We start from the raw sequence: 11,758 nt of genomic DNA on the forward strand, positions 1-11,758 counted from the left end.
CCCGCCTCAATAATCTTCCCCTCTTCAACTATTAGCGTAGACTGCCAAATACCATGAATATCCTACATTCTACATTATCAACCTGGCGGGATCGTCTGGCTCCAGTCTCCCGAACCTCAACGTTTCGTTCCACCGGCCAAATTACTCCAGAGGAGTTCGTTCTAGCAGGCGATTACCTTGTCTACAAGTTCCCCACATGGGCTTGGGGTGACGCCTCCAGCCCGGCCAAACGTGTCTCCTACCTCCCTGCCGGAAAACAGTTTCTTGTCACACGAGGAGTGCCATGTCACCGTCGGCTGAACGATAATTTCGCGGGCGACGCTGGCCACGAAGATGAGATTGTAAGAGATATGCTCTCTGGTGAGGGTGCGGAGGGTCCATCCGGGGAGGACGGCGATGACGGGTGGCTGCGCACTGGCGGAGGTCCTGACCGTGATCAACAAGAAGCTCGCATTCGGGACGTACGGACAGTGGACGAGTCTGGGAACTTGGGTGAACAAGAGGACGAGGAAGAGATCCCAGACATGGAAGACGACGACGACGATGAGGAGGCCATTATTCGCGAGCCAGCTGGACAGTCAAGCACAACGCAGTAAGTGTCACCTTATTGTTGCTTCGGTCCTTTGTTCTTGGTCACTAACGCAACGCCTGTGCCTTGTCTAGATCCTTGCGCACCTATACCTTATACATCACCTACTCCAACTTCTACCGCACACCACGCCTCTATTTATCCGGGTATCTATCGCCATCAGAACCACTTCCACCTCACTTGATGATGGAGGACATCGTCGGCGACTACAAGGATAAAACAGTGACTCTGGAGGACTTTCCTTGGTTCGAGGGCAGCGTGAAGATGGCGACCGTACATCCATGCCGCCATGCCTCGGTGATGAAGACATTACTCGACCGCGCGGACGCAGCGCTCAAACTCCGACGCGACAAGCTAAAGCAAACCCAGTCCCGCGAAGAGGCGCAACGCATCCTCCAAGCAAGTGGAAATGGCCTAGAAGGTTTAGTTGATGATACGAAGGCAATGTCCCTCGGCGAGAACCAGCAACAGGCCGGCGGTGATGAATGGGAGGTTCTTCAGCATGACGAAGAAGAACAAGTTGCCATTCGAGTGGATCAGTATTTGGTTGTGTTCCTCAAGTTCATTGCAAGCGTTACACCGGGCATTGAGCATGACTTCACGATGGGGGTATAATCATTCCTGGGCTTGAAAGGGTCATGGATTTGATGGGGGTCCCCTTGCCTGCCCTTTCCACGCTCAGGCCTCGACGCTCGTGAATCGATTGACCTGTGTCCTGCAGCTTGTGTGGGGGATCGACTCTATTCTGACTCGAAAGAGGATATAGTCTAAGTAAATGGCATGAAATGAATCTCGGCGTTAATTTTCTGCAGGCACCGCGACTTACAGCTTTGTTTTGGGGGCTTTTAGGTTTTCTTTTTACCTCCTTTTTAGCTACTACGTATCATATCACTAGTGTAACCAGCCACCTATAAAAGATTTATTGGCATTTTGCTTTTTTGTATTGTTTTTTGAGTTACAATCACTTGGCTGATTGTACATACTTTCTTTTTAGTTTATTTCTGTTAAACAATGATAGATCATACTGTTATTGAGGACCGCTCCGAACCCCGACATGGTAAGGGTCCAGACCGGGAGATCGTCATCTCCACCAAAACAAGATAAGCCTGCAAACCACAGTATCACGAAAAGCCCTAGTTCGAACTCACGTATCAAGGAGACTAAAACTACGGAGAGATTGAAATTTTTGTAAAAGCATCATATTCATGCATGGGATTACCAACGAAATCCATCAAGAAGCAAACAGTACATAGTGCGGAATGTGCAAAGCACGCCCGGACTCCTAACAACCATAGCATAAAAATGCAAACAACATCAAGTCAGAATCAGAATCAAAAGTCACATGGCCCTCATATGTGAGCAGGAGGGTTTCACCAATCGAAGGCGAACCAAGAAATAAATAAGCAAGAGTACACATGGAATAGAAATGAGTGACAAGTCACAGACAGACACAAAAAGAGAGTACATCCGTCGAGAAGTCACAGGACGGAAACAGATACAGGTCGTCCGGCGCAACGGGCTGTTCAAACAAAAACTCTTTTTAAAATCACCAGAAAAAAGCAAGCATGGCTCCGTCAGGATCTAGTAGAAGATTCCGAGCATGATGGGGAGAGCGAGAGCCAGGAGGGAGCTGGGGGCCATGGCGGAGCCAGCGTTGTACATGGGCATCGGGCTGGGAGTGACGGAGGGAGCAGGGCGGTTGATCAGGGGGGTGGAGTGAACGGGAACCACGGGGCCAGGAGCGTAGGCGGGAACGGAGGTGATGGTGGGGATGTCGATGGGGGTGGTGTAGGTTGGGGGAATGTACGCTGGGACCCAGGTGGAGGTCATAGTGGTCGTAGGCTCAGTGACGGGGACAGCAACGGGAACAACAGCGGGCTCAGTATGGGCAGGCGCAGCAGGGACGGCAGGAGCAGGGGCGGTAGGCTCAGCAGGAGCGGGGGCGGTAGGCTCAACAGGAGCGGCAGGAGCGACGGGCTCAACAGGAGCAGCAGGAGTAACAGGAGCAGCGGGAGCGACGGGAGCAGCGGGCTCCTCGGGGCAGGGGTACGAGTCGTGCGAGTCGTGGACGCCAACACCGTAGATAGCGTGGGGACCGCCGGGAATACCGACAGCGTAACCGGCGCCAGCATCTTTGTCGTAGCTTGCGCCAGGGCCGCAGGGACCGTGCTGCTCCTTGTGAACGCCAACACCATAGGCGACATTAGGGCCACCCGGGATGCCGACATCATAGCCAGCACCGGCAGTGAAATCGCTGTTGCCATTGGCGGGGGCGGCATCGGACTTTCCGCCTCCAAGGAGACCACCCTGTTCGATTGTTAGTTGGGATTTTCAAGATAGTGCCATAAGGCTGAGCCATGTGTTCCGGGTACTCACCAGCTGGGGAGCGGAGAGAACGCTAGCAGGGCCAGCGGCCAAGAAGAGGCACAAAGCGGCCGAGAAGTTGAAAGTAGTGGAAGGCATTGTTGTTGATATTAAAAAAGTTAAGTGTAAAACTTAAAGAGTGGATCGGTGATATTAAAAAGATTGATGTTGAAAGACGAAAAGAATGATTGAGGAGCAGGCTCCGAGAATGGTACAGAGAGAAGCGAAAGAGTGGCTGTTCGATGAACTGATGATTTGATGATGGAGAAAAGAGACTGTAGACTGAATTCCATGGCCGTTATATAGTTTCTGAGCACATAGTATCCGAGGGGCCATCGCGGGGTGAGCCAAGGGCTATTCAGGATCCAGGCTGCTGCAAGGCCATGGAATAACCCTTGGTGGCTTTCCTATCGAAAGCCACGAAGAGTGATCGGCAAGGTACCAAATTAAAAAAGAGAGACATGAGGTGCCAAAGATAGAGAGAGGCAGACTGTACATGCGAGAGGTCATGTCGGGTCCGTGGGTTCATGCGAATAGGACTAGTTTGGTTTGAGCGCATGGCCTTATCGGGGTCATGGGGCGTGTAGTTCGCCAAGTGCTCCAACTCAGATAGCTCATGCACTAGCTCGAACCCGGTTATCCGAAAGCTGTCGTACCCTCAGCCTGGATGGGATTGTCAGGGGATCCTCTGGGCAACACGTGGGGCTTAGGGTAGAGGGTTGCAAACCTCCTGCAAGGGACACAGATCCAGGGGGCGGTTTTTCAAATTTCCTGCATAAAACACCTGTCAAGTAACAACGTTCATTGGTGAATGGGCTACTGAAGTTTGACACATCAGACGCAAGGAAAATCCAATATCAGAAGCACATAATCTAAGTAAGCTTCAAGTCTGGCCCTTCCAGCCAGACTAGATTGGACATGACCCTGGCAACGCAAGAAACAAAATAAGATTAGATGGAGTCAAAACAAATTCTGTATTGCAACAAACATGTGCGGGATATAAGGATATCTCATGAAGTCGTAAAAAATTCCCACAGCCAGAGACCAAAGTCCATCGCATCCGGTACCACAATAGGTATGACAATGCAAAGTAAGTAAAAAAAAAATATAAAATAAAAAGAAGAAAAATGGTAAAGAAGATCAGAAAACAGGAAATGGCACAGTCGATAATCCACAGAACGCCAATATCAACATAGACAGATCATAAACCATCAATCACTAGTGACAAGTTAAATTGCTCAAAAATTACCAAAGTTGGAGGTTCCGAAGGCCGTGCCAAAATTATTGGATTTTTTGAATTTGAATTCCGGTTCCTGTTCACCATGGATAGGCATCTCATGTTCGGTTTCGTCCGGCTCACCCGATTCCTCTGAGGTGCCAAGGATCCGCCGAGCTTGGTCTAGAAGTTTCTGGTCAAGCTCATTCAGAAAGCTATTGTCGTGGTCCTCGTCGTTGGTGAGGCCAAGAGGCCCCTTTAGGGCAGGATCTTCGGGCAGATCGGGGAAATAAGACTCCGCATTCTCAGTCGGTAGGCCGACTTCCGTGTGCACGGGTGCGAGAGGGGCCTCCTCCTGATATGGCTCAGGGGCAGGAGTAGCGTCCTGGGTGGATCGGCGACTCCCGACATCGATGATCACCATCGGGGTGTGTCCAGCGTCTCGAACGAGGTTCTCATTGGGCGGGCCGAGTTCTGACAGCTTCAACTTGAGACTGTGTCGGTGGTCCATCTCAGACCTTGCAGGGTCGGTAGGTTCTGCAGGCTCCAAAGGGGCAGGAGGGGATGTGGTCAGGGGCGATGGCGATGGTGGAGTAATTACCCGAGCTACTACATCCGGTGGTAAGGCAGTAGACTTGAGGGTGATTCCATCTAGTCTGCTGTCAAGTTTCTCGATCGGCACTGGGACGCTAACGGCCGGCCCAGGAGTGTCTGCAGCTCGTGTCTGGGGAGAAAGGGCTGCGTCTAGGGACGGAGGCTTATTGTCGCTCCCTTCGGTGATCGTCGACATGTAGGCACTGTCCGGGGTCTCTTCGTTTCGGAAGACCCTTGTTGGTCGGCCACCTGGGCTTGTCCCTTCCCACACCTGCGCCGAGTGTAATGAGGAATCGTGAGATCCGTGGACATGTGGTACCCCAAAGGAGACGCTGGAGGCACGAGGTACGGATACATTTGAGTTTGATCTTGGAGACTTCAATGATTCTAACTCTGCAATCTTGGCCCTCAATAGCGACCGTTCTGTCTCCCACAATCGTCGTTCCTGCGCAAAGAGCTCCCGCTCCGCCTGAAAATTCACACGCTGTTTTTCGAGAAGCTGTCTCGATTGATCGATGTAGGATGTATCCAGGACTGGGAAATTCCGACCATATACGGGCGCTTGCACATATCTGGAATTCGCGGAGGGATTACTGCCCGAAACCGATTGCGCTCGGCGAAGCGGTGTTGATGTAGGTGAAAACCGAACTTCTTTGTAGACAGAGCCATGGCCTTCCGGCAGATGGGCCGTTGAATGTTTCATATTGATGGATGGACACATGTCTTCACGCATGTCCTTATTTTCGATGTTGTATTCAGATGAATTCAAGGAGCGGTCGGGGGTTTGGGCGTTAAGGAGGGGCGGTGGATCCAGGTTACGGAGGAAATAGTACAGTTGGGCTCAGGTGAGGGCAAAAGGAATGCCAGCGCAACTTTAAAAGCGTCGCCAAGAAGTTCGCAAGCTAAAGTGGAAATGTGGTCCAGTTCACGGTCAGTGGAGTTCTGGTGCGTTGTTATTCGCAGCTCTCTCGAAGCTGCTGTGGGGGAGTGGCATACGGGGAGGGCGGTCAATACTGTAGACAAGCGTCTTATCCACCATTTAAACGTTGCCAGGTGAGCTCATGCGGGACTCCCGAAGCAGGCCTGACTTGCACAGAATCCCATGAACGGGTTTGTGCAGGTGAGAGATTCCCCGTCCACTCTTCAACTGTCACGGTTTTCTTGCAGGAATGTTGGGCACCTGAGCAGTCTTTCGTTCAAATGTTTCTGACCGAGTTGTGATCTGGGGAATATCCGAATATGTACCTCAGTAAAGGTTAAGCCGCAATATATGGGGCGCGTGGAACCGATGATATCCGATGGTAATATCCACCGGGTTTAAAGTGTACAAAGCAGAATCAGCCGAAGCAGATGAGAATACGAGGATTAAAATCCTTTTTCAAGATTCTTCAATCTTCGCAAATGACGTCAAAGGGGATGTGACCCCGTAAACCCCCGCGTTTCTTTTGGCTCGAGTGGCTCAGGTACCTCGGGCATGTAACACTTTCCAAGGTTCATTAAGAATAACATTTAAATAGAATAAAATCAAATTAAATGTTTAAATATTATTTTGAAAATTGATGGCATTGCTATAAAAAAAAATAAACATTTAACATGAAAAATTTGAAGATGATTTCAACTTCATCATACATATATATTTTCAAATGTTGCAACATTTGAATACTTGGTCACCTGGACATGTATTTCCCCACGTACCTTCCGAATGCGTAACTCAACATTCCATTTGATCGAACCTTGGAATATCAGTCCTGGAGGTGGAACTCAATGTGCAACCCCGGACCTTAACCTTGGAAGTTTCATTAAGGCGACTCTAGCATACACACACAGTTCGGAGGTGGTGTGAGTTGAATAGAGCAACCTGAATCCAGGGCAGTAACATTGAATTATGCAGGTGTGTAGTGCGGATTTGAATGACAACAATCGTAGTATGTACTAGGTACGTACATACATGTATTGATGCACCTACCTCCAAATAATCTATAGGTACGGGTCGGTCCAATTAGGTAGAATGCAGAACTCAAGATCGCCATGAATTTAATATATTTTTCATGGAGAGGTCTCCTCGATAGGTAAGTACAGGCCATCAATAGGAGCCCAAGAAAAAACAAATCTAAGAGCCAATCATTTTTCATCGTCGTCATCAAAATCATCATCAGAATCTAAGCCGAAGCAGAGATGAAAGGAGCAAGGTAGTCCGACTTGCCCAGAGGCAATCCCTCCTTTCGCAAGATACCGTAGGCAGTGGTAACGTGGAAGAAAACGTTGGGCATGACAACGTTAGTGGCGTGTTGCGCCGCAGTCATCTCACCCAGGTCAACGGGGCCAAGCTTGACGGGAGCGACATCGTCACCGTGGCTGTTGACAACGGCCTTGTCAGCCTCCTTGAGTCCCTTGAGCAATGCCTCCAGGCGCTCATTGGCCTGAGCGTATGTGGTGATGTTGTTCTCGACACTGGCAGCCTCGCGACCGGTCAACTTGGCCAGCATAGATCCGGTGAGCCACTCGACAAGGAAGACCTGGAAGGTCAAGGGCTTCATGTCGGGGTGGAGGGAGGCATTGAGGAGGGCATCGGCGTTGGGTTGCTTGGCGGCCAGATCGAGAAGGTGGATCATGGCAGAAACGGAGGCCTTGGCCTGTGCGATGGATCCGTCGTAGAGAGTGTAGCTCATGGTGCCGGTTTTTGTGTATGAGGAGGTTCAGGGGGGAATTGAGGATCCAGGGTTGTGGAAAAGAAGGAATTGGGAATTTTTGTCAACCTTGGAAGTTGGATAAAGTTATATTTATATGCATAAATGGAGGGGTTCTCAACATTGAATGCTTTTTTGAGTTTATCCATGGGTCGCCTGGAAATTAGCGGTATGGCCACTTTGGTGGACATTGGTGGTACACTCGGATGTGGAGCATTCTGTAGAAGCTGATCGAACTTGACATTATTAATCCTGAATACATACGTGGTTTCAATTGCAATTCCAATTTTTTTTTTTGGTTGCACAGAATGTTTTTATACTTATCTTCAGGATTATATGGGGGCTGACAGGGGTTGTTGTAATGTGGCTTGATAAGCTTATTCTTAATTCTGTTTAGGTTGATTACTTGTTCTGCACAATGGGCACTTGAAATGGTGTCATCCCCGATGCCCCAGAAATTGGAACAACCACGGGTAACAAACCAACGTGTATAAGCCTTACGTGCAACGTATCTGCTATGATTTTTTTTTTGGAAGGACCATACGCTACATAATGGGTTGAATTGAATTTGGAAAGAGCGACTTCGCAAGCCTGATCCCAGCCACGGATTCGGACCAGTATTTACGGTAGTAGACCCGTCAGTATGTAAACAATACTGTTCACAATATACATGATCTTCACGATGAACCCAGCCACACATATCCCTCGAGAGCAAACAGAAATAACTCCTTTAATCACAAGTAACTTCCAAGACCGACAATCAAATCTTCTCCCCCGAAACAGACTTCTCCTCGTTTTTTCCGCCTTGGCTCTTGTCCATTTTATCTCTTTCCTCGATCAGACAGCCGTTTCAACAAGTCTACCGTCAATTGAAAGAGCTTTGAACACGGGTCCCTCAATTTCATGGGTCGGCACGAGCTTCCTGGTGACAAGCACTAGCATCCAACTGATCAACGGTCGTCTGTCGGATATCTTCGGGCGAAAAACATGTCTCATTACCGCACTCACCGTGATGGGCCTGGGGAACCTTCTTTCGGGCTTCTCCCAATCAGCCGGGCAGCTCTATATCACGCGAGCGTTTAGCGGCTTCGGGGCTGGAGCGTTGAATGCCCTGGTGCAGATTACTATCTCGGATACCACCCGGCTCGATCAGCGCGGCTACTATTTCGGCATCTTGGGCATTGCTGTGGCATTGGGGAATGGACTTGGTCCAGTGCTGGGGGGCCTCTTGACGGAGTATGTGTCTTGGAGATGGGCTTTCTGGTTCATATGCCCGTTGACAGCCACTGCGATCGGTTTCTTGCTGCTTGTTTTACCGGGCAGATCGGCTACAGACAATATTGGAGAGAACCTGAAGATGATTGATTGGTATGGAGTGGTGATGAGTATGGTGGCTGTTATACTTATTCTGGTCAGTCAAAAGAAAAGGAGAAAGAAAGACTCAGGACCATTGCTGAGAACTGACATTGAGACAAATCTAGATCCCCATCTCCCAAGGAGGATCCACTATACCATGGGACTCTCCCATTACTATCGGCATGCTAGTTACTGGAGTTCTCATATTTATTCTTTTTATTATCTTTGAATGGCGCCTGGCCGACTTGCCCATTCTGCCAAGTAAGTGGAATAACCCGGGATGAGTCAAGATTCGAATTGTTGACCTTGGTTTTACAGTGCGCCTGTTCAGGTACAATCGATCTACAAACATCTTGCTTGCTATGAACATCCTCATCGGCTGGGTGTTTTGGGGCAATTTGTTCTACCTGCCACTATATTTCCAGACCGTACGCAGTCTAAGCCCAGCAACTGCTGGATCCCTCATCTTGCCAATGGTGATTGCTCATGGTATCACATCGGGGCTAAGTGGTGCAGTCATGTCCCTAACTGGGCGCTACAAGCCTGTCATAAACGTCGGGGCAGCCTTATGGACGGTTGGCGCCATTCTTAAACCAACATATGGAAAACTGACACCATCTCCCCTTATTTTTGTGGCTGGAGTTCTCGAAGGCATCGGGGTTGGTTGCGAACTGCAGCCTGGTGAGCGAATTCATCCCTTGTGCATATGATTATTCTACTAACACCGTGCAGTCCTCGTCGGTCTTCTTGCCGGATCGAACAATGCGGATCGCGCAGTGATCACTGGCCTGCGTAACTTCATCCGCGATATGGGCGGATCTATTGGGATCACGGGTAAGTCTTGTCTGGTTGAAAATTGTTCGCATTCATTTTACGTCCTTGACTGACTCAAGATCAGTTTCTGGGGCCATCATGAGTAATGTTCTACAGGCTGGACTCAGGGCGCGGTTCAGTCAAGAGATGATCAAGCATCTAGCCTCCTCTGCCTTAACATTACCAGATATCGAGTTGTCAGCCGAGGATAAGAAGTTGATTCTTGATTTGTACGTCCGTGGCTTAAATATCATATTCTTGTCTTTTTCCGTTTTGACAGCGATTTTGCTTTTGGCATCGTTGTTCCTGCATGAATATGGTCTTGTTCAGGGGAAGCAGCCTGAGTTCCACAGGGATGAGAGTTCCCACGAGGAGTGAATAGGCTCTAGCTAAGGGTTGTACCCATGGAGATTAGGCTCAGTTATACATGCCCAATCAATACCCGGTTTAATAAGTAAATATTACTATTGCTTTTTCTTTTCTTAAAAATAGTACTTTGCTAATTTTAGTTTATTAATCCCAAGGTTAATACCGAAGCGATTCTCTCCTGAGATCTCCCATGCGGTATAAAAGTTTGAAACCCCAGGGGGGCACTCAACAGCATCACAGCCCTAAATGCTAAGCTTGAAATACAAGCGATCTAAAACGGCTAGGGGCTCATCGGGTGGAGTGGATTAGGTACGTGCCCTATAGTATTCTCTACATTTGTTCCATCCATCTTCGTCGATTTCATACATGTACACACCACCATTCCATTGATCAACCTGGCGCAATGGTGACCCGTCGAAGCCATAAAAAATCACGGAACGGGTGCACAAAATGCAAAGAGCGACATATCAAGGTACCGCCACGCGTTGATCCTTCCCGCATTGTCTTGGCACCCCTAATACATCCCCTTAGTGTGATGAAGGCGTCCCCAAATGTGAAAACTGCGTCTCCCGGCGACTGCAATGCTTATACGTCCCTGTTAGACCCGGCGGGGGCGAGCCGTCGGCAGGTTACGCAGGTACAAGCCCGGAAGCCAATCATTCTCCCGCCCCCGCCGACTCAGATGGGAACGGCATGCTCCTTAATAAAAGACTCGTGGAGACAAAATTGCTGCACCACTACTATACCAACACTTGCTTGACAATAGGCACAGACGAACATAGCCTAGCAGTGTGGCAGGTCTCGCTGCCCGAACTGGCCACCAGCAATGAACATGTCTTGGAAAGTTTACTGGCATTTACGGCGCTGCATCTCGCATATTTAGAACCGAATCGACGGCTGGGCTGGACAAATCTTGCGCTGGAATACAGCTCAAAAGCGTACTCAGGGCTTGCGAATATAATCAGTCGACTTTCGCCTTCGACGGCGCCCTCTGCGTTCGCGTGCTCGGTCTTTATTCTTCTGTCCTCGATGGCGCAGCATGGAGCGCTTGGAATCACTACGGGCCCAACATATCTCTCCGAGGCCCTTCGACTAAAAAAGTTAATCCATGGCTGTGAGGCGTTCTATAGGGCTGTGCAATTTTTTGGCGTTCAAGAGCGCGTCGTATCTTACAACCCCGAGCAAAATAAGAACCTTCAACATGAAAATCAAGTGCTAAGAGCCACAATTCATCGGTATGCCTGAAATAATCGACAAGTGAGCACTGTTCTGAATTACTACTGACTGCAATGCATCGGAGTAGAATCACCTCTCTCATATTGACCCGCCTTCTGGAAATGCCCGACAAGCTTCGTGGACCACATCATGAGGTCTATACGAACGCTGCTCGGTCTCTCGTTGACCAATTCCATGCAACTAGTCATCCCAGATATCTGCTTATATGGCTGGTCCATTTACCAGAAGCGCTCATCGATCTTCTTAGTGTGGGCGATTTCACTGCTCGGCTGATCTTTCTTGCATACGCTATAGCATGGAAATCCTTCAGAGATATTTGGTTCGTCGGCAATACCGGCGAGCTTCTGAGTGGAGAACTCATTGATCCTAAAGAAGCCATTCCTCCAGAATGGACGGATATCGTGGATTCCATCAGAGAGGAATTCATGAAATGAGATGTTGCTATCTTTTGAACGAGAAGTTCTCCCGCTGACGATTGCCTACATGCACGATTGCCCGTTCTGGACACCATTAGGAGGCTGCGTTGACCTCCAG

General features: G+C 49.3%; 7 protein-coding genes across 7 annotated transcripts; 4 read left to right on the forward strand and 3 right to left on the reverse strand.

The window, feature by feature from the left end:
* Positions 1-53: 53 nt before the first annotated feature.
* Positions 54-1,204, forward strand: N7466_000489 (ATG3/ATG10 family protein; the record flags this gene model as incomplete). Its single annotated transcript, XM_057159887.1, has 2 exons — positions 54-592; positions 664-1,204. The coding sequence occupies 2 exons, from the start codon at positions 54-56 to the stop codon at positions 1,202-1,204; spliced, it is 1,080 nt and encodes a 359-aa protein (XP_057026135.1).
* Positions 1,205-2,170: 966 nt separating this feature from the next.
* Positions 2,171-3,052, reverse strand: N7466_000490 (putative cell wall protein; the record flags this gene model as incomplete). Its single annotated transcript, XM_057159888.1, has 2 exons — positions 2,171-2,896; positions 2,966-3,052. 2 exons carry the CDS (start codon positions 3,050-3,052, stop codon positions 2,171-2,173), a joined length of 813 nt encoding a protein of 270 aa, XP_057026136.1.
* A 1,139-nt stretch (positions 3,053-4,191) lies between these two features.
* N7466_000491 (uncharacterized protein) lies at positions 4,192-5,466 on the reverse strand (the record flags this gene model as incomplete). The annotated part of the gene is made up of 1 exon (XM_057159889.1): positions 4,192-5,466. The coding sequence occupies one exon, from the start codon at positions 5,464-5,466 to the stop codon at positions 4,192-4,194; it is 1,275 nt and encodes a 424-aa protein (XP_057026137.1).
* A 1,456-nt stretch (positions 5,467-6,922) lies between these two features.
* N7466_000492 (DUF1993 domain-containing protein) lies at positions 6,923-7,432 on the reverse strand (the record flags this gene model as incomplete). The annotated part of the gene is made up of 1 exon (XM_057159890.1): positions 6,923-7,432. One exon carries the CDS (start codon positions 7,430-7,432, stop codon positions 6,923-6,925), a length of 510 nt encoding a protein of 169 aa, XP_057026138.1.
* Positions 7,433-8,462: 1,030 nt separating this feature from the next.
* On the forward strand, positions 8,463-9,997 carry N7466_000493 (uncharacterized protein; the record flags this gene model as incomplete). Its single annotated transcript, XM_057159891.1, has 5 exons — positions 8,463-8,861; positions 8,932-9,067; positions 9,125-9,487; positions 9,539-9,640; positions 9,705-9,997. The coding sequence occupies 5 exons, from the start codon at positions 8,463-8,465 to the stop codon at positions 9,995-9,997; spliced, it is 1,293 nt and encodes a 430-aa protein (XP_057026139.1).
* Positions 9,998-10,391: 394 nt separating this feature from the next.
* Positions 10,392-11,233, forward strand: N7466_000494 (Zn(II)2Cys6 transcription factor domain-containing protein; the record flags this gene model as incomplete). Its single annotated transcript, XM_057159892.1, has 2 exons — positions 10,392-10,460; positions 10,520-11,233. The coding sequence occupies 2 exons, from the start codon at positions 10,392-10,394 to the stop codon at positions 11,231-11,233; spliced, it is 783 nt and encodes a 260-aa protein (XP_057026140.1).
* A 92-nt stretch (positions 11,234-11,325) lies between these two features.
* N7466_000495 (uncharacterized protein) lies at positions 11,326-11,658 on the forward strand (the record flags this gene model as incomplete). Its single annotated transcript, XM_057159893.1, has 1 exon — positions 11,326-11,658. One exon carries the CDS (start codon positions 11,326-11,328, stop codon positions 11,656-11,658), a length of 333 nt encoding a protein of 110 aa, XP_057026141.1.
* Positions 11,659-11,758: the final 100 nt, after the last annotated feature.

The sequence above is a fragment of the Penicillium verhagenii genome, assembly GCF_028828195.1.
Source record: "Penicillium verhagenii strain IBT 33310 chromosome Unknown utg000002l_segment0_segment0, whole genome shotgun sequence".
NCBI classification, from domain to species: Eukaryota; Fungi; Ascomycota; class Eurotiomycetes; order Eurotiales; family Aspergillaceae; genus Penicillium; species Penicillium verhagenii.